Source organism: Arvicanthis niloticus, chromosome 29 (assembly GCF_011762505.2).
Source record: "Arvicanthis niloticus isolate mArvNil1 chromosome 29, mArvNil1.pat.X, whole genome shotgun sequence".
NCBI classification, from domain to species: Eukaryota; Metazoa; Chordata; class Mammalia; order Rodentia; family Muridae; genus Arvicanthis; species Arvicanthis niloticus.
Window position 1 is genome coordinate 21,028,253 of NC_133437.1, and position 22,598 is coordinate 21,050,850.

At 36.4% G+C, this 22,598-nt stretch overlaps 1 protein-coding gene across 1 annotated transcript in view; it reads left to right on the forward strand.

The window, feature by feature from the left end:
* Ankrd31 (ankyrin repeat domain 31) overlaps nucleotides 1-22,598 on the forward strand; it is a 162,627-nt gene that overhangs the window by 80,556 nt on the left and 59,473 nt on the right. The window contains exons 13-18 of the mRNA XM_076927219.1: nucleotides 4,139-4,191; nucleotides 4,798-6,274; nucleotides 6,602-6,772; nucleotides 12,734-12,871; nucleotides 13,675-13,817; nucleotides 21,542-21,686. Coding sequence (XP_076783334.1) covers nucleotides 4,139-4,191; nucleotides 4,798-6,274; nucleotides 6,602-6,772; nucleotides 12,734-12,871; nucleotides 13,675-13,817; nucleotides 21,542-21,686 — 2,127 coding nt within the window. The remainder of the gene's footprint in view (nucleotides 1-4,138; nucleotides 4,192-4,797; nucleotides 6,275-6,601; nucleotides 6,773-12,733; nucleotides 12,872-13,674; nucleotides 13,818-21,541; nucleotides 21,687-22,598) is intronic.

The following is a 22,598-nucleotide window of genomic DNA, read 5'->3' on the forward strand; positions in this document are numbered from 1 at the left end:
TTATTTCCAACAGATTTTTGGTATGATAGAAATTACAATTAGTTCTAGCCACCTTAGTGATGTGGATGGAAAAATGTGTGTGTGTGTGTGTGTGTGTGTGTGTATCCATTATCTATTCCCTAAGAGGCTTTTCTTATGGACATAATTTGATTTTCTATTTGTTATACTATCAAGTTGGATGACAAGATAATTTGATCTGTGATTATCAATAAAATATTATTTTAAAATACTTTAAATACATGGCATTTTGTTTGTGCTCTCTGTGTCTGTCTGTCTGTCTGTCTGTCTGTCTGTCTTGTCTGTCTGTCTGTCTGTCTCTCTCCCTTCCTCCCTTCCTCCTCACTCCCCCCCCCCCCCCGAGACAGGGCTTCTTTGAGTCATCCCAGCTGTCCTAGAACTTGCTCTGTAGATGAGGCTTGGCTTGAACTCAAAGCCTGCCTCTGCCTCCTAAATTCTGAGATTAAAGCTGTGTTGTCACCACCTCCAGGCTCATGACGTATTTTTATACTCTCCTTAATGTATCCATGAGATTTTTTGGGGGTAACATTATAACATTCCTTGGCTAAAGGGAGTTGGCCTTCCATTCTTTTCATAATATTATCTTATGCAATAACTTTTACTATGTTTTCTTTGTGAACAATACATAAATGAAATGAGTCACTAAGTTCACCCACACTCAAGGAGAGAAGATTTTGTTTTTATATTTATTTTGGAATATTTGCATTCATTCTAGTACTGCTTACATTGTTCTACTGAGGCTTTCTCTGTAGCACATAATGTGCTGGCACAGGAGGCTCTTTATATATTGTTTTATTTATGTCATCTTTATATAGAATCTAAGCTCCATGAAGAAAGGAATCTTTATCTCCTTATGAATATAGAATTGGCTTTGTACACAGTATCCATTGGGCAAATACATTTTGAATAGCGTGCCTGAAACAAAAACTGTGTTTCCACTCAGAAGATGTACCTGAACACCCAGTTTTCTCAACCAGCACTCCCATTTCTATGTGTTTTATTACATTTAGTTGTTTGTTTATTGTATGTGTTCATGGACACATGTACCATAGCATGTGTGTGTGGAGGTCAGACAACCTATGGGAATTGACTCCCTCCTTCTATCATTTGTGTCCTAGGGATTGAACTAAACTTCTTGCTTGGTAGCAATTACCTTAACCCAGAGTTGCCTCTTAGTTCTTTTCTTTTCTTTCTTTCTTTCTTTTTTTTTTTTTTTTTTTAAGATTTATTTATTTATTTTATGCATATGAGTACACCATTGCTCTCTTCAGACACACCAGAAGAGGGCACCAGATCCCATTACAGATGGCCATGATCCACCATGTGGTTGCTGGGAATTGAACTCAGGACCTCTGGAAAAGCAGTCAGTGCCCTTAACCACTGAGCCATCTCTTCAGCACTGCCTCTTGGTTCTTAACCTACAATTTTAATTTAAAAAATTTCCAAGAGATAATTCTCTCGAAGATATTGAGTATTATTACCTTTAGTAACTAAAGCTTATCTTTTCAGAATTTCTCTTTGTGTACAGGAAAATGAATGTGAGAATTCTTCTAGTACAATTCCTTTCTCTCTAATCTGAAGGAATCTTAAACTGACAGTGGGAATCTAATCTCTGCTAAAGCTCTGCCTCTCTCTGGAGGCGAGAAAGGCAACTATGCTTGTTGTATCAGTTCTGTGATAGCATAACAGTTTTTCTGTAAGAATTCTTTCATGGTAGACAATTATTTTAAGGCTAAAAATGGAGGGGTTTTGGCAGAATAGCGCAGTAATGAAAAGAAAAGCTGAGGATCCAGGCTTTGGAAAAGATGAGGAGGAAAGGCAGTTCCAGTGACCCAGGCAGCCAGGATCTGTAGTCTCACTTCAGAGTGCTGCCCAGCAGACACGTGCTGGACAACCAAACACTGAGCACCACCATCTTTGAAAGAATCTGTTTTCTGTAGAAACTTACTTACTCCCTTCATTCCTCCCTCCCTCCTTCTTTCCTCCTTTTTTCTTTTTTCCCTCCCTCTCTTTGATTTATTCTTTTATTCATGGCTTACTATACATTATGTACGAATTACATACATAACACCTAATAATTCAAAATGAATTTAAAATAAATGGGTTGCAAACAATTATAGTGAAGAATGTGATAAAGAAATGACTAGATCCTGTGAGACTACATTATTAAAATGGCAGTACTCGGGCTTCTTCAAAACATCATGTTTAGTGATTGTTATTAGAAGCCTTTTGATAACTCTGCTAGGAAAGCTCTTTTCTTGATCTAAGTTGTTTCCCATAATATTGAAAGCATACTTCCTTCCCAACTGGATCATATTTAATATAAGGCAGTTTTTCTGATTAATGTTGAGTGTATATAAGGGGATTATATATATACACACATATATATACATATATATACACATATATATGTGTGTGTTTATATAGAGAGATATACACACACACATACATACCATTATGATTCTTGGTCATGAGATTGATTCTTCTTTATAGATGTATTTTATTATTTTTCCATTACATTATAGCCTTTTAAAAATTTTTTCTTTTTAAAATTATTATCATTCTTTAATATTTTTTGCAGTCTAGTCATTATCCCCTTCCCAGTCCACCCTCCAACAGTTCCTCATCCCATTCCTCTTTCCCCATATCCAAGAGGATGTTTCCACCAGAATTTTATGTCTACAATTTTAATTTAAAACTTTTCCCTTTAAAAAAATGGATCAAAAAATGTTTAGGGCATGTAATTATTTAAGTGCTATTGACTATGGCCTGAGACCTAGACCAACATGTCTCATTTTTATAATAATAAAGAGAAAACATTACTGAATTTTTAAAATGTGATTTATATTACTTAGATTGTTCTTGAGCCCATGAGTTCAAGCCATCATCCTGCCTCAGCCTCCTCAGTGTCTGGGACTATAGACATATGACCTGGGGCTGCTTTCACTGATTCCTAACAGCCACAAAGCAGCAAATCAAGTTCTTTAGAGCAGAGCTCACTCTTAGAAACCTAATCACATTAGAAGAGACAAGCAATAACTTGATAAAAGCATATTGACATAGATGCGTAAAACAGTCATTTCAAGGCATATAAAAATTGCAAATAAATATCAGCTAGAATCAAAAGTTTATCAAGTATAAAATTTGCTTTGATGATGTACTTACTTACTTGACTTCTTTATTTTGTAATAAAAGAGACTTTTTTCTTTCCTGGCAGTGTTTTCTCAAGAATTCTAACTTTCTCCAAATCCTGGAACCTTGATCACTATTTCTCCTCCTCTAATCTAATTCCCAGTTCTCTAACCCAGAGCCAAAAGAGTGCTGCCTAATTCATGAAGAATTTCCTTCATGCAAAGGAATTTCTACTCTTTCTCCTTAGGACTTGGACTTCATTCTTTCTTTGTGAGAGAATGTATCAATTTTGTCTGCTTCAGCAGGTGGTTTGACTATTTCTGAAGCCAGAACATTTGAATTCTGTCATTAATTAGCATTCTATTTTCCAACATAATGGGAATTTTTGTCTTAAGAAATATATATACTTGTAGAAGACATTTGTTTTTAAATTTTAGTTGAAGGGGGCTTTGTTTCAACTTTGATTTGAAATGCTAGTGATCAAATGAAAGCGCGTTTGTATCTTAGGTCGGCACCCCTCCCCAAGCTGATCAAATGAAAGCGCGTTTGTATCTTAGGTCGGCACTCTTCCTCTAAGCTTAGAATAAATATTGGAAACTATATAGTCATGCTGTGTGTGCCAACTTTAATTTAAAATGTTTTCATGATTTCACATATTCCCTCTATTTTAAAATTATTTACTTTGAGTATGCCTGTGTGTTTATGTGTGTTCATGTATGTGAGCCCAGGTGTGAGCATGCTAGGTGGATATGTAGAAGGGAAAGGACACCTCTGGGAAATTAGTCCTGCTACCTGTGGGATCTAGGGCTTGACTTCACATCTTCAGGCCTGAGTACAAACCTGCTGGCCACACACTCCAGGTGGTTTTTTTTGTTGTTGTTTTTTGTTTTTTGTTTTTCTTTTTTTCATGCCAAAAAAATTCAGGGCTAGAAGTCTAAAGTATAACTACTGGAAACTGTTTCTCTTTATTTTCTTGTTTTGTTTGCAGCTCAAAGGAACAATACTGACACAGCACATGTAGAAGATATGTTTCAGAACAAGGTATAACTGTATTTAGTAATGAATGCTTTTGTAGGTCTGTACCTGCTGGTTATTTCTATAGGTTACCAGAGGGAAAGAAAGACTGGGAAACATGATCAGGTAGTGAGTTCACTTTTGGTTTAAGGCGCTTTAAATAATTGCATGAGATAGCAGAAGGTTCTTAGTCTGAGAAGTACTTAAGTAAGTGAATATTCTAGGGGAACATACTATAAGCCGTTTCCTTTCTGTTGCTCTTTATGGGGACTGGTACAGATTTGCTAGTGTGGGAGGCCACTCTTCACCTGGTGTAGAGTCATGGCCAGTCAGAAGCGATGCTCTTGCTTTACTCTTAGCATCTTACAGTCAGGTTTCCAGAGAGCCCATTATAGAAGTCATCTTCTTGGGTTTTAAAATCTTAACTTCCACTGCCTTATCTATATTTCTTCTAGATGGCAAAGGAAGTGACTTCTTTTGCTGTGTGATAGTTGGAAGACGATAATGTCTTGAAAATATTTCTGTAACGCTCCCTTTACAGTGTCTTACGTAGATCTCATGCAGATCGATCCATAGATCTGCAGCTGGAATTAAAGCTAACCATGTTTTTGTTTGTTTTTCTTTCTTTTATAGAAACCAAAATTAAATTCTAATAACTATACTGAGTTTATTTGTGATGAAATTTTTAATAGGCAAGAACCAGGACATTTAGAAATCAATAAAGGAAGCAACAATTTATTTATGAATAAAGAATATGTATTTGAACATTGCCAGGAAAACTTCAATACCACAAAATTTGGCAATTCCAAGCCTTGGCAGTCAACTATTAACCAAATGGACTATACAGGATTCAGAAGGAGTAATCTAAACAGTGTGAAAGGTAGCCAAACTAATGTGTCTAAAACTAAAGGACAAAAAAATCTACAACAAAAAAAGACTCAAATCGATGATCAAGACTACAATTTAAGTCCGGAAATAGCTATTTATTCTTTGAGGAGAATGAATGAATTACTCACTCAGCAGCAGCATGCTGTCCAGACTGTCAGGGACCTTCCAGAAGAGTCGTGTGAACTTTCTGCCCCAACTCTATCAAGCTTGGAAAATGGCATTGGGAACAATGAGGCTTGTTTGGTTTCCAGAAAGTCAGATACTCACGTCCTGGATCCATCAGATAGTCAGGAAACGCAGTTCTTAGGGTCCATTGATCAAACTGAAACCGCTTCTGTCTCTGAACTTTCATCATATAAAGAAATAAAATTATTACCTGTAACTACAGATCAACAACCTCATGCTAACCAAGATCAATACAGTGGCCCATATAAGTCCCCTGGAAACAATACCTCAGATGAAAAAGGTAAGAAGATGATTAATAAATGGGAAGATTCTTTCCTCTCCTTCATAAGGGGAAGCTTTGCTGACAGAAATAGCCACACCTCCGACAAGTCCATAGCATCTCCAAAAGAGGGCATGGGCCACTGTCATCACAAAGAGATAATGACAGATAAAGAAGTAGATTCTCAACAGCTTCTATCTTCTGAAAACTATTTTTCACAAGAAAATGACCTAAAAGTTGGTACCCTAACTATACACCCTCAAGAGGAACCTGTTAATTCTTGTGATTCAAGTAGTACATTAATTTCTGCACAACATATTCCAAATTATAAAAAGTGTATACATGGAACTTTTGATCACACATATAGCAAGACTGAGCAAAGTTCTATATCTTGTACAAGACCACCTTCAACACAGAAACTTTCACCATTGTCTGTTGAGGTGGAGCTATTAAAAGGATCCCAGGATTTTCTAGCCCACAGAGACTCAAGTCTTTTAGTCAATCAAGCTGATATACCTAATGTGGAAAAGAAGCGAGACACTGACAGGGATCATCCCAAGAAAGGTCAAAGCCCAGGTTCTTCAAGTAGCTCTCTACCAACAGCTGTTCATTCTCAAGTAATAGGCATAACTAAAGCTGAGAACAGCGGAGAAGCCCTTCCAGGAAATGAGCCCATGCAGAATAGAGATTTTTATTCCACTGACAGTGTGAACAAAGAATTGGCCAATTCCTCACAACTTAGCCAAGGAAAGGAGAGGGAAATTGTTCATAAATCAGGTATCAATATTTCTCAATTTGTACATTTCTTATAGATCTCCCTCTGTTGAAATTTACAACTGAATCCTATTTATCCTTTAGCCCAGCTGAAAAGCACGAGGCCATCATGTGGGTCATGACTTGGGAAGCTGATAAGCATAGTAGGTGTTTGTGCTTGACTTGCAATTAAGAGGCCTATGCTCTATCATCTGGGCTATGATCTGTAGAAGTGTTTTAAGGGCTCCTCATAAGTAGTTCTTGAAACCAAAACTCTGGAAGAACAGTTTTATATTCTTGTCATACCAGCAGTAAAAGGAGCTGCAAATCTATAATATGGTTGTGTTTCAGATGCAGAGTTAACTAATGATGCTGGCACAGCTGAAAGAACTTTAAAAGGTTGTGAGGAGAAAAGGGAAAACATGGACTCTGAAACTCACAGTCCTTGTGATATCGAAGATCACAAAAAAGACAAGAATTTCAGAAAAAGAAAAAGTTCCTTGAAAGCTTCCTGCAGCCAAGGTTTGTATAAATGTTTATATCAAAGTTTTGTAATTAAGCCTTGTTATCAACTGTACTTCAAATAATTTTTAAACGTTTAGTTAGACTAGTGGGGAGTTTTGTTTGTTGTTTCTGCTGGAGCACATTCATTTAGCCATGAGATTAATTCAGTTACGTTCGTTGTTAAGCTCCACTTGAGAATACCCAGTAGTCTCCAGATACTGTTTTGTCATATCGCTGTCTGTGGCTTTCGGTTTCTTACATTAGAGTAGATAAACAACACAATCATCAAGAATATTTGCTGGGAGGATTAGAATTGTATAACTCTCTGATTCTTAAGACACACACATTTTGCCCTTTTAATTTAAGGAATATTAAAGAAACATGGACACTATTTTTTGCCATTAATCAGCTGTCTTATATTTGTCTAATGAGCTAATTCTCCTTTGGTGCTTCTTAGAACTAATCCTGTGATGAACAACAACCCATATCACCTCAGATTAAATATTAAGCACTAAAAAAGTCAATTTATGTGTAGTTATAAGGGAGAGAAGATACTGGATAAGGCATTTTCTGTGTGAGCCCAAATTTCTCCATTTATATAAATTGAAGACCTTTATAGTCATGCTTCCTACAGTGGAGTGTATGATAGTCCTTTCATAAGGAGTCTATTTCTCTGGAACTTGTGAATAACACCTCTGTGGTAAACAATTGAATATTCTTTAGAAAATGAATATTTACATAAATAATCAAATTATGGTCTTTGCAGGAGACCATTCTCAATTATCTAGAAGAAACCTAAATCTAAGGAAGTTTCTTTATAATAGAAAGATAGAGAGGAATTTGAGACATAGAAGATAGAATAAAGGAGTTCATGTAGCCTCAAGCTGGTGAAGCCAAAGAAGTCAACAGCCACCAGCCCCTGGAAGAGACAGGGAAGATCTGTACCCTAAAGCTTCCAGTGCACATCCCTACTGGTGGTGTCTGCATTTGAGATTTCAGGTAGCAAAATACATTTCTGTTGTTTAAACCCAACTAGCTTATAAGTTTTTAGAGCTGACCCAAGAAACCACCATACATCCCTGCTAGCACTTAATTATATTTAAGTGTGACTTTGTGTATGCATGCCATTCCTCCAAACTGTAGGCAACTCGAACAGGGGATTGAGAATTATAGGTGTTGACATCAGGAGGTTCCCTTGTTCTGTTATACTAGTTTGTCTCCCAACCATGGCAGCAGTGAATTTAACCTTGCCCTCAGTTCTACTGACCTCCTCCTTCCAGGCACAGATTTTTGATTCTCATTTTACTTTCCCTCATTTAAATAGAAAAATCAACAGCTATTTATGAAATGCTCCAGTATGAAAGATATCAAAGTAAACTACTTAGATCAGAGACACCCAGAAGAAACAGAATTCAAGAATATTTCCTATTTTTTTAAGTAAAAAAAAAAAAAAAAAAAAAAAAAAAAAAAAAAAAAAGGACACACAGAGAATAATACAGAGTTTTTAGATGCTGAAAATGTAGTGGCAGTTATCTCTGAGTTGCAGGGGATACAGTTCTATACACTGAGTTCCAGCTGTCCAGGCCACCTAGTGACACCCTATAGAAAACAGCATAAAAAGGGAAAGGATATATAGATGCTGTACTGCATAAAGTAGATCTAGATGGAGGGTAGTTGATAAAGCTTCACAAATCTGTGAAGCACACTTTTATACCTGGGCTGGTACCTCAAAAGAGTCACATGCCTGAAATTAAAGGTTAATGAATTGAAGGTGTTACTTGAAGGTGTTATGCCATGCAAGTTCAGTGCAGCCTTAGTTCTGAGCACAAAACATGCCTTTTGTCTTTAACCCGTACATGTTCTCCATCCCTTCATGCCACAGAGAGGCAGTGAGCAATGTCTGACAGGTCAGATTTGACACTGTTGTATAGTATGAATTCCAGTGTTTTGGTTTTTTTCTTCTTACTACACATACAAAGTTCATTATTCTTATAGAAATGTAATGGTTTAATTATGATAAATGAAGACAATAATTTCCTACCATAAGTACTCAACGTGTACTAAGTATTAATTTAGTGTATCTTTAAATTGTATTGTATTAGACTGTTTGATCTGAAAAATTGCTGTTTGAATTGCTGACTTGACTTGCATAAAAGAAACAACTGAATGAATTTTGACTTGGGATTAGGACAGAACTTCCAACAATTTCTAGATGGCCATTTGTACTTTTTATTTATGTGAAGTAGCATTCTTTGTATTGATGAATATAACATTGAAATATCAATCAGCTCTGAAAATTTGTTATACTAGTTAATATTCTAATTGTTGAACTAATACCTATAGAGATGCAACTTAAAGGTGGAACAATTTTCTGGGCTTATAGTTCAAAGATAAAGATATATCTTGTCCATCCATTTATCATCTATTTATATCTATCTATCTATCATCTATATCTATCATAGTAGAGGAAGGCATAGCAAAACAAGCATGAGGCAGCTGGTCACATTGTATCCACAGTAAGGAAGCAGAAAGCTATACATGCTGGTACTCTGCTTGCTTTCTCCTATCCTACCCAGATTCCAGCTCATGAAATAATATTAGAATAGCTCTCCTCGCCTTAATTAATTCAATCTAGAAATTCCCTTAACAGACATGCCCAGAAGCTTGTCTCCTATATAATTCTAGATCCTGTCAAGTTGAGAATGACTCTTAACTATCACAAATGTTAAAGATGCCATACATCCTACAGTGTAAAATACTCAGCAGAGATATAATTTGTTATATAATTTTTATATAACAAATATATATATCTCCTTAATATACAAATTTGATTTCATCTTTAGTTAATGCAGATTTATATGTATACCAAAATATTATTTAAAAATAATCTCTATGAGTTATCTGTAATTGATTGGTTCATCTGTATACCAGATCATCCAAACATTTCTTTGGCAGAAATGGGTCATTAAGTAAAAATGTTTATGGCGCACTGCTACAAAGGACAAGAAAGGAAGGCAGAGGACTTACTAATAGTAACGCCCCTTCAGACTACTCCAAGTCTTAAGGAGATGTTTAGTATAATAGTACCATCTGTATCCTTAGAATTTGTGCCATATTCTTTTAAAATTTCAGTTAAATGTTGTAAAAATGTAAAGCAATAGTAACACTGAATAATTTTTACTTCAATTTTTTAATGTTTAAGATTTTACATCTTTATTGTATTATATCATTCTCCCTCCAGTCCTTCCCATATACCTTCCTCTTGAATTCATGACTTCTTTTTACTAATTATTGTTACTTCATATGTGGCAAATAAATATATAAACATAACCTATAAGGATACCTAGTATTGCTCTTGTTTAGGTAACCATATTATGGAGATTTCATGGATGGAGCTTCTGTGTCACACATAGGAAGGTCCTGGTTCTCTGGCTCTTACAGTCTTTTTTCTCCCTCTTCTGTGCTATTCCCTGGACCTTAGATATTGGAATTGTATTGTAGATATGTCATTTGCTCTTTATATTTTGATCAGGCATAGTTTCTGTCTGCTGCAAAAAGGAGCTTCTTTGATGAGGGGTGAAAGCTACACTAACCTATGAGTATAACAATAAATTAAAGATGACAGGGTTTATAATAGTTTGAGAAAGTGGCCATAGTAGGTTAACCTCTAGGTCTATGGCCTCACCAGTCATGGTTAGTTGTCTAGGTTTACAGTACTAGATATGAACCCCTTCTATTGAGTGGACCTTAAGTCCAATTAGACAGCTCTTGGTTACCACCAGGATAGAAGTATCACTATTGTACCTTCAAGGATATTTTGCCTTTCTGGTCAGTGTTGTAGTCAGTCCATAGGCATCACCACTGGTTGATACCTTCTTTTCTGTGTTTGTATACACCATGAACAAGGTAATAGAACTTGTACCATCTACAGTAAGAACTGTTGAAAGAGATTTTTCACTTTGGATTTTCAGTTTGAATGCCCTTGAATGCTTTGTACTTAATAATTTAGTCTCTCTCTCTCTCTCTCTCTCTCTCTCTCTCTCTCTCTCTCTCTCTCTCCCTCCCTCCCTCTGTCTTTCTCTTTGTATTTTTCCAGTATAGAATAATGAGTGTACAAAAAATACTATGTTTTATTTTTGTCTGAATGTCATTAGGACATTGTCTGTTAAAGAATGGGGATGTGCGTACATACCTCAGTAAGAGCACATGCTTTGCAAGCATTGATACGTGAGTTGAAGCACCAGCACCAGTGTAAAAACTGAGCATGACCTCACCTGTCTGTAATCCTGTCATTAAGCATAGAGATGCAGATCCCAAGAACTTACTGGTCAGCCAGTCTAACCAGTTGTTTGATGAGAAACCCTGTAAAGGCGAGAAGGCAAAAACTGTTAGAGGCAAATACCCAGTGTCCCGCTCTGTACTGTAGGCATATGTCCACTTGTGCACATCTGCACACCAGCTTGCATGCAACACAAACACACACATGCGCACACAAGAAAATAGCCCTGAAGGTATTGTAATTCATGTTAACTCAAGAATCCATTTTATAGACAATACTCTTTTATCTGGTACCTTAACATGTTAGGTGGCTGGTATTTAATAAATGGAGCAGGAAGTGTATCATACTTAATCCTGTGGTTCTCTAACCTTAGCTTGTGTCAGCATCACCTGGTTAGCTTGTTAAAATACAGATTGCCTAGTCCTACCCTCAGACTCTGCTTCAGTTAAGTATACTAGCTGCCTCTGTTGTTAAGAACAGATTATCACAAACTTAATAGTTCTTAAAAGCAACATGCACATTTGTCTTCAGTAGATCAGGAATTGAGCACTAATTCACCAGGTTCTTTAACAGTAATTTTAATAGGTTTCAATATAGGCGTTATTTGGGACTGGCTCTCACCTAAAGGCTGGACTAGGGAGGGCTTTAAGATCATGTGACTGCAGAGATCAGTTCTTGGATGTGATTGTACTAAAGGCCTCAGTGCCTATGGACTGGTGGTCTTAAATTTGTTGCTGAATGGACTTCTCCAATATAGCTGTTTTGCCTTCAGGAAATACAAGCTGAAGGTAAGAAAATGAGTCTGTGGGTAGATAGCAAGTGTTGTAATCTGCAGTGACCTAACCAAAGAAGTTAAATTCACTCAGTGTTGAAGTATTCAAGTGGTAGAAGAGTACATAAACCACAAGCATCAGAAGTTGGAATTCTTTAGGGTTTGCTCTCTAGAATAGCTGTGAGCTGGAGAGTCTGCATTTGTGAAGGACTCACTCGGTAGTGCTCACGCTGTTGGTGTGATGGGTGTTCTTCTGATCCTTGCCCTAGCCCTCTGTTTTGCCTTCTTGTCAGTCTCTATCTTCTCTAATGAGGTTCATGCAGAAAACAACCCTCTTGGTTCCTGGGTTTCAGGAGGGTTTTAGTATAAGATAAAGTGAGTGGTTGCCATTCAATTTGAGTTGGAAAAGGGAACTCAGAGTCCCAACTTTATATCAGCTTTCAGTCAGTTTTCCTGTGTCCAAACATAACTGATGACCCCAGGTGCTCACTGCTTGGGATCAGGTAGGCTTTTTCCCATGATTCTTCCTGCCGACACTTGAACTGGCACATCCCACATTCTGCTGAGGCATTTCACTTTTTAGCAGTGACATTCCAATTCCCCTTACCCAAAATTGTTCAAGTCTACCCTCAGTTCTTCTGTATTTTCTTTGATAGTTAAAAAAAAAATAACAAAAAAACAACAAAAAAGTTACTGTAATGTGGCAGAATATGGGGAGGAAATGAGAAAACCATGGCCTGTTCATTGTTTTTAGTTCCAACTTAATCTCTCTAACGTACACTGCAAAGAAAAGACTTTAGAAGGGGGCTCTTTGGAAGTTGATTTTGTACTGAATTTTCTATGAAAGAAAATAGAATCCAAAAGGTCCTTTATAAACAATGAGCATTTTGCAGAAAATAAGGCTCAGATTTTCTTGACATAATTACAGAAGTGAACACAGGTGGACTCAATAAGAGGAATGCCAAAGGAGAAAGCCGGCTCCATGTGGCTTCAAGAGGAGGAAATATTTCCCTAGTGAAAGTGCTGATAGAATCTGGAGCAGATGTGAATCTAAAAGACAATGAAGGTTTGGGTCCTTTTAATTGTTTGTTTGTTTTTTTAATTTGAACTCACCGAAATACTGTTTTTTTTTTTCCTTTTGCCCCTAATTTTGATACTGGGTGATACTTAGCTAAGTTTGAACTGTATTTTTATACCACATTTTAGTTTGGTGAATAATAAGATTTGTCATTGTTTCAATGCCTGTCTCCTTTGAAACAGTTCTTATAATTGAGGACGTTCAGAAGGCTGCACAGAGTGAGAAGGGCAGGGAGTTCGGCTCCTCCTGGGAAGCTCTAATCCCATTCTCTGACTCAGAAGGAAATGCAAAATGTCCCAACTGCTGCCTACTCTCTGCTCCCTTTATGTGACGCCCTCTTTTCCTGTTTTGTCTTTCTTATTCTAAACCTATTTCAAAAATCATTTTTGTGGCATTATGCTTATACAGAAAATAATCTTGTGTACATAAAGAGGAAAAGTCAAAGGTTTACTGAGTCAGGTGCCACTTTAAATAGGAATGTAGCAGCACAGATCTGAGATATGAAAGCTAGATATTATCAAAACTGAGCTGGAATGATGAGCATTTACCCGCTTTCTGGTTTGGCACCTTTATCAACAGTATTTAGGAAGACATTACCCTTTTTCCCAAAATGAAGCTCATATGTTTTGAAACAATGCTTCTAAAGTTATTTCTTATTCAATACTTAGTACATTTACATGTATTTTAATAAAGTTACTGAGTTCACCAACATAATAAGTTCACCCTCAAAATAAAGATGCTGCATGCCTCTTAATAGTTACGGAGCAGCTTTATTCTCTCTTCTTTTTCAGGTTGGACACCCCTTCACAAGGCATCTAGTGGGGGATTTGATGATGTAATTGTAGAGTTACTAAAAGCTGGTGCAAATGTAAACTGTGAAAATATACATGGAATTTTGCCTTTACATGGTGCTTCTGCAGGGAATCATTTAAAGGTAATGGTGCTTGTCAAATTAGATTTCTATTTTCTTAGGAAAATGAGTGAAAAAAATGAAAATATTTAAAGTGAGAACTAAAGTGATTGTTTATACTAATGAACAATCTTAAAGCCTGCTAAAATTATGAGTGGAAATACAATATTGTGTGGGAATTAGAGAATCAGTACATATGTTAATGAATTATTTTTCCATTGTCTGTCATATGTCATGTAAGTCAGAAGAAAACATTCTATGAATCTCATTTTTAATTGTCTAAAATGATTTCCACAAAAGGTCTGGGCTGGAGAGATGGCTCAGTGGTTAAGAACACTGCTCTTCCAAAGGTTCTGAGTTCAATTCCCAGCCACCATGTGGTGTCACACAACCATCTGCAATGTGATCTGACACCTTTTTCTGGTGTGTCTGAAGACAACTACAGTATACTCATTTACATAAATAAATAAATCTTTAAAAAATAAATTGTTTTAAAAAAACAAAAGGTCTAATATTAATGATGATTCACGTGATAGATATTTTGATTTTTGAGACAAGATCTTAATGTGCAACCATTGCTGGCCTCAAACTTAGAATGCTTCTGTCTCAACTGCCTGCCTGCTGGGAGACACATGAGCCCAACGCCCACCTGAGGCATTCTTTTTAACCTACACGTTCTCAAGAGTTGTGAGGAGAAGCATGAAGTAATTCCTCTTTGGACGTATGTTGTTGTTTCCTTTTCTCTACCAAGCAGTTGTTCAGTAAACATGCACAGGAAACTAAAAAGCCATTGTCTCAATAATACGCTATTTCAAATGTTGAACTTTAAACTCAAGAGTTTTGTTTCTAGGTTTTAAAAAGAAAATTATTAATATTATTATCATCATCATCATCATTATTGTGTGTGTGTGTGTGTGTGTGTGTGTGTGTGTTGTGTGTTTTGCCTGCATTTAATGTGTGTACCACATCCATGCAGTACCCTCAGAGGCCAGAAGAGGACATCAGATTCCTTGGAACAGGAGTTAACAGATGGTTGTTAACTGCCCTGTGGTTGGTTGGAATCCTACCTGGATCTTCCTAAAAGAGTAGCCAGTGCTCTTAACCACTGAGTCATCTCTCCTGTCCCAGAACTCATCACCAATATCCTTTTTCCTCCTCCTTTTTTTCTTCCTCTTTTCTTTTTAATGAATCTAGGGAGGAGGAATCTTAGTATTAATCATAGTATAAAAAATAACATAGGGCTGAGGTCATGACTCAGAAGACAAACATGAGGGCCTGAGTTCCATCCCTAGAACTCACATAAGGAAAAACCCAATGTTGAGGAAGTGGAAGTAGGCAGTTCTCTAGGGCCCACTGTCCAGACTCCCTGGCCTAATCAGGACACACCAGACTCCACTGTCCATGTCTCAGAGACCAGAGACCCTGTCTCAAAAAGCAAGGTCCAAGACTTCCAATGAATGACATCCGAGGATGACCTCTGGCCTTCATATTCACATGCACACATGTGCCCTCACACTCAACCATATCTACATGTACACACACATACCTGTACATGGACACGGACACTAGATTTTTTGAAACTCTCTTGAATAGTTATTTATATGTGTATAGCTTTAAGAGCACAGTAATAACTATAAATTTTCCCATGCTATTTCAGCCTAAGTACAGTCTTATGCTACTGAATTTATAGTTACAGAGATAGGGGACATGGACTAACATTAAGACCAAGGTAAGAAGGGTTCTTTTGAGGAACTCTTTGGACTTTCATGTATTTAAGAATAAGAAAGAATAAACAAATTCTTAAGAAAATGTTGTTTTACAAGATCTGGCTAGTAGCACAAATTGGTGGGTTGTAACTGAGTGGGAAAAACTTATTATCTGATCGATTAACTGGATGGGGGATTATTGTTATGGGTATAAATAATACATGGTGATATTCTCAGCTGCATAAACAAATTTCAACATTTAATAGTGGAGAAATCAATTTTAGACTATTATCCTAAAAATAAAAAGAGTACATTTAAAAAAATTAATTCAATCATTAGTATTTTTATTGGACAACTGGAGATATATTTTTAAAAAACTTATAGAACTTAGTATATAGTTATAGTCATATCTAAGATTAATCACATCACTATATTAATGATATAGCTATGAACCATAAAAGAAAAAGACAGGTGGAATATGGTGATATCTGTGTGAGTATATCGTCTTATGTTCTGTTCCTCACAAGACATCTTTCTCTTCCTAAACAAAAGTACAAATATATATCCAGTGTTTCTGCTTAGTGAAGCTATTTAAAGTGACTTAGTACCCAGTATTTTTATTGTTTTTTTTTTTGTATGTGTGTGTGTGTGTGTGTAGGTCTATGTGTAAGCGAATTTGCATACCTATGGAACCCAGAGGTAGGTCAACAGCAAGTTTCCTTCTCATTCACTCTCCATTTTAGTTTTGAGACAAACTTTCTCAGTGGATCTATAGTTTACTGACTGAGCTAAAGTGGCTGGCAAGAGTACCACAGGAATCCTTATTACCACCCTCCCTTTTTGAGATTGTATTTATTTTATGAGTATTAGTGTTTTCCCTGCATGTGTCTGTGCATCATATACATGTAGTACCCAAGGAGGCCAGAAGAGAGCATCGGATCCTTTAGAACTGGGTTATGGATGGAAGTGTATTTTACTTTAATCGTTTTGGATGTGGACCTAGTCTTTTAATGGCTGAGCCATGTCTGCACCCTATCCTAATTTTTAAATCAGTTAATATGGAACACAGACCTTTTGAATAAACAAGGGCTAATAATTCATTTCCTAATTTGTTGCATTCAAAATACTGTATATTTTGAATGGCTCAGTGGTTAAGAGCACTGACTCTAACTTCCAAAGGATCTGAGCACCACATGGCAGCTCACAGCTATCTGTAACTCCACCTTCAGATGCTCAGATGTTCTCTGAGGGCACTGCATACTCATGGTGTATAGAGAACAAAATGCTAATACACATAAAAATAATAAGCAGCAAAATACCCATATACGCACAATAAAATAATTTCCTAATGTCAGAGTTCTTTAGTCGGAAGAAAGACTGTACTACAAGGAGACTTAGATTATAAAGGATGAAATTCTGTTGAGAACCCGTACTCTTCCTCAACGCTTCTGCCTCAACGCTTTAGTTGAGCTAAGTGCTCTGGTCAAGAGAGAGAGTGGGGCTCTTGGGGCAAGCGACGCGAAGAATGAAGACCAGACAGGGTGTGATCAAGTCTCTCCTATTGAAGGGAATTCTGAGGTATTTATATACACAAGCAGGAGAACACAGGTGAAAACACTTTACCATGTGCACCATACAGCTGAGGTCACTAAACAGCAAAACAAGCTATGTGGGATAAACAATATATTTATCAGAGTGTGCTTCAGCTGTTACAGGCTTTTGACAACCAAGTCTTTCATCAGAGTATATGGTTCCAGATGGCTGCAAAGTTGATCTAGCCGCTTTCTACTAAAGTCGGCTCCCAACAAAATTCTAGATGTGATAATTATATAGACTTAAAGAATTTCACGTAATTATCTTCAAAAGAAAAAGTTAAATGCTTGGAAGAAAATAAATTTGTACTGTGGGACTCATGTATTCAAGTAAAATGAAAGGTAAGAGTGGCCAAAATAAGTGGGTTGTGAGAATTGAAACAGTCTATTGTAAAATTCATGTAATAAAATTATTTACTTGAAGAAATATGTGACAAGTTAAAAATGTATCATTGAAGCCGGGCGGTGGTGGCGCACGCCTTTAATCCCAGCATTTGGGAGGCAGAGGCAGGCGGATTTCTGAGTTCGAGGCCAGCCTGGTCTACAGACTGAGTTCCAGGACAGCCAGGACTACACAGAGAAACCCTGTCTCGAAAAAAAAAAAAAAAAAAAAAGTATCATTGAATAAGCACCAAGGCATGGTGACTCCTGATCCCTTCATCTACCTGTTATTGAAAGGAAGATAAAGAGGGAGTGAGAGAATGTGTGCAGAGGTAGAGGAAGGCAGACTGTGCTATCCCAGAGTGCTCTGGTATTTAGTTATATGCAGTTCTGTTTCTCTTCAGCTAAGACCCTGTGTCAAAAAACACAAGTAAATGAATAAACCCAGCCTTACTAATTATAATTTCCAATATAAATGATCCAGTCTCTGATAGTCAGCTTTGTGTAACTGTAATACATACTTGAATAAATTACCTTATAAAGAGAAAATTTTTATATTTGGTTCATGGTATCAGTGATTTAGTCTGTGGTTGATTGGCTCTATTGCTTTAGGCATGTGGTGTATAGAATAATGGCAGAAAGCACATGGTTCAACAAAGCAAAAGAGGAAAGCAGCCTGCATATTCATCCATGGAGGAGGGATAGAGATGATGTGCTATATACACCCAGTGGAATTTTAGTCAGCTGCAAAGAATGAGATGTTGTTGGCAGAAAAATAGAAACTGCCACATTCAGAAGGATAAATACTGCATCTTTTATGTCATATATAGACTCTAGATTTAATATATATATGATATACATGATTGTATATGTGTTTGCATATATGTGTATATGTGTGTACATATATACCTAGCACGTGAAAGTAAAAGGTCAAAGGAGAGAAGACTTGTTAAGAGAGGAAGGAAGAGGGAACAAAGGAAGGTCGTGGGAAAGAAATAAAAATAATCATATTTTCTCTCATATCCAGAATCTAGATTTTATTGTATATATGTGGGACCATTAGGGCAAGAAGGAAACCAACCAGAGAGGAGGAGGGATGAGGAAAGGAAGTGTGTGTGTGTGTGTGTGTGTGTGTGTGTGTAAGAGCAAGGCTCAAAAATATACATGCATGAAAATTTCATAATGAAACCCATTATTTTGTATTGTAACTAAAAAATTGAATTACAATTTTAAAATTAGGAAAGCAATAAAATTCTAAGCCCAATGAACAAGAACTTGTCTGAAACTATAATAGACATACCTAAAAATTAAAACATAATTTTAATAGAGAAATGTCTCTTATAAAAAGTAATGCTGTATTTTAAATACAATTAAGTTATAATTAAACAAACTTAAGCTAATAAAAAGAACTTATTTGGAAAAATTGTTAAAATATAATGTTGACACATTATATTGATATATAATGTTGTTAAAATATAATGGATACAACTTTAACATGACCAAACAGAATTTATATCAGGGATATGCGATTAGTCTGTTTGAAAGTCAATGTAATTTATCAAATTAACAGACTGTAATGGAAAAATTGTTAAAATTAAATGTTGACTCTAAAAATGTATACAACTATAACATGACCAAGCAATTTATATCAGGGATATGAGATTAGTCTGTTTGAAAGTCAATGTAATTTATCAAATTAACAGACTGTAAACATAGAAAATGCCTGATTATTTGGAAAGATAAACAGTGTCCATGGATTTAAAATACTTACTATTGCTTATAAGTTTGTTCTTACTAAATTAGCATATATATTCAGTGAAATTCAAAATCTCAACAGAGATTTTAATAGAAATTAATAAGCTGGTTTTGAAATTTATATGGAACCGAAAAGAGTGTGAAATAGTTGAGGCAGTTTTGAAAATGCAATCTTAGATAGTTCCTACCATTTATAGAGTTGTAGATACTTATTCTATACCTGTAATAATAAAGGAAAGCACATTGGGCCAGCACATCTCAACAAAAGCACCACTGACATTTGGAACTGAATATTCCTTTGTTGTGGAGTGCTACCATGTACAAAAACAGTATGTTTAACCGCACTGCTGATCTCTACCTACTCAGTGCCAGCAGCTTCCACAGCCTCTGCCTGGGAGAACCAGAGTGTCTCCACACATTGATGAATACATTCTGCTGAATATATCCTGTGGGGAAAAACCCCACCCCAATTAAGGACCACTGAGCTTTGTATACAAATTAGACAGAAAGCAGCATGTAGAAATAGACCCTTATATCTGATCAGTTGATTTTTGACAGTGATACAAAGGTGAGTTAGATAGAGTTGAAATTTTTAGGTTTTTATTTGCAAATTTTAGAATTTTTTTTACTATATATAAAAAATAACTTAAAATGGATCATGGGCCTGAAAGAGTTCATTAAGAGAACCTCTTAAAGGAAAACAGAAGAGAATTTCATGATGTTTTAAATAGGCAAACATTTCTTAAATAGAATCTAATAGGCATGAGCTTTAATTACTGACTCTGGTAAGTTAGACTATGAAAATTTAAAAAAAAAATCTTCAAAGAAGTGAGTAAAATAAAAGAACATGACTCAGATTAGAAGCTGTATTTCCTAAGTCATATTTATGATAAATAGTAATTTCTATTGGCTCAGTGACTTTTAAATGTCTCTGTTGTCTCTATATCTTTGTATAAGCAGAAAGATAAAATATATCATCACATAGTATGTATCCATTTTACTCAAATTCTGATCATATTTTTGCTATCAGATGTTTCCATAGTTTGGAATCTCTGGCTTCTCTGTGCAAGTAGGATCTCTGGCTCTTGGCCTGATTCACTTATAATATATTCTAATTGTTAGCTGTTCTTAATTTTGTTAAATTATAAACTTCTAACTTTATTTTTTATTTTATCTTATATGTGTGTGTGCTTGAGTGTATTTGTGTGCCACATGTGTGCAGGAGCCTCTTGAGATCAGAAGATGTGCTGGATTCCTTGGAACTAGAGCTACAACCAGTTGTGATCCACCTCCATGTTAACATGCAACTTCTTGTTTAATTTAGTTTAATTTTTATTACATTCATTTGTGGTGGGGCATGTATGTGTGGGCACATGTGGGGTGCCCATGGCATGCATAGAAGTTCAGAGATAACCTGTAGTAGATTTTCTTCTACCATGTGGATTCTAGGTATCAAACTCAGGTTGCTAGGCTTAGCAGCAAGCACCATTATCCACTGAGCCAATTCTCTAGCCCTTCTAACACCCAACTTTGAGTAACTCAGAATAACCTTACTTATGTTTGAAATGCTTGGTCATTCGTTTTTTTCTGTAAAATGATGGGGTTAGAATAGATCATTGTAAGCACTGTCACCATCTTTGATATCACGGTCATAACTACCAGAGTATGCTTTTTTATAGAGAGAATTTTAGAATGGATATTAGGTTGGTAGATTAATTTACCTGAAATGCTCAACCAAATAGAGCTTCATTAACTACAGTGGGTTGGTAACTTGCAGTATAAATGTACTGTATGTAGTCTAGAAGCAAGGCTTACCATCTTCTTTACTCCATCCCCCTGCCGGTGGAGCTGTGCAATGGGACTGTATCAGCGACTTCACATTTTCACACAAATGACTGAATCTGTACTATGTATACCTGTGCTGTCCAGTACAGTAGCTGTGAGCCACATTTTACTATTTGAATTAATTTAATAAAGAATTCTGTTACTTAGTCATTTTCACTGTGGCTCAGATATTCAGCAAGGGCACATGGTTTGCAGCTACTTTTTGGGAATAGCTGATACAGAAATAATTCTGGGCAGAAGTGACTAGAAGTGGCATTATCTGTGCCACTCTACCAGGGAAGCAGCATGCTATGGGTAATGCTATTTTGTGTGTTCTCTGGGGTCAGTCAAGCCCAATCAAAGTTACTGTTACTGTATCAAATTTAGTCAAAATGTTTCTTGTCCATACCTTGAAGATATGTGCTTAGTGGTGATGTTTTAAGGTAAAAGCAGATATATGTAGATATAACTTTGAAAAATTACTTTTCAGGCAGCTGAAATACTCCTAGAACATGGAGCAAACCCTAGTCAGAAAGATGAGAAGCAGAGGACTGCTTTGGATGAAGCAGGTGATGAAAAAATGAAAGAACTACTAAAATCCTATGGTGCTGTTGAGAGGAACTCTGCAGTTCTGGGTATGCATATCAGTATTGCTTTCTATTTATACAGGAATATGTCTCTGCTTAGCAAAGTAAAATCTTCGCATATATAGTATAGTGTTATTTCCTAACTGGGGGGTTGGTGTTTCCCTCTGTTATTAAGCTCATAAAAATGCATGATTTTTAGAAATTAGTATTTTACCATTTGATTTAGGGGCTAGAGCAATGGCTCAGCAGTTAAAAGTTCTAGCTGGTCTTCCAGAGGACCCAGGTTTGATTCCCAGCACTCACATGATGGCTCACAGTGATCAATAACTCCAGTTCCATGGTCTCTGGTGCTCTTTAGACCTTTGCAGGCACTGCATGTACTGGGCACAGTGACATATATGGAGGCAAAACATCTATATACATAAAATAAAAATAAATCTCTAAATATAATAAAAATCACAGATCATATATTAATATTAATTTTTCCTTTACAACCTTTTAAATTTTTTAATACAAAGGATGCTATTTTAATGAGATTGTCATAATGTTTTATCTAAAAATATTTTAAATATTTTACTTTGTATAGAAATTTCCCTGAGGGGCAATGCAGTCAGGCACTTACCTAATGCCTGAATGTTTTAGTTTTTTTGGAAGCCCAGTCTCTGAGTCCATGAACTCTGCTATGGTCCACTGGAGGGTTCCATCTATTGTTACTCGTCCTCTAGAAACCTCCTGTTCGGATGGTTATGGAACCTTCTGGAGGTTATGTACTTCTGTGTTCTTGCACCAGCTGGAAGACACCAACTGGCCATTGGACACAGCCTAATAACATAGAACCCTGAAGAGCACCAGTTGTTCACTTTAGGGTTGCTTGGCTGACCGGAAGTTGCGGTCTATAGCCTGTACATCAAGGGAGAGGATCAGCAGATACTGACTGCTAGGGGAGGCCCCTAAATCCAC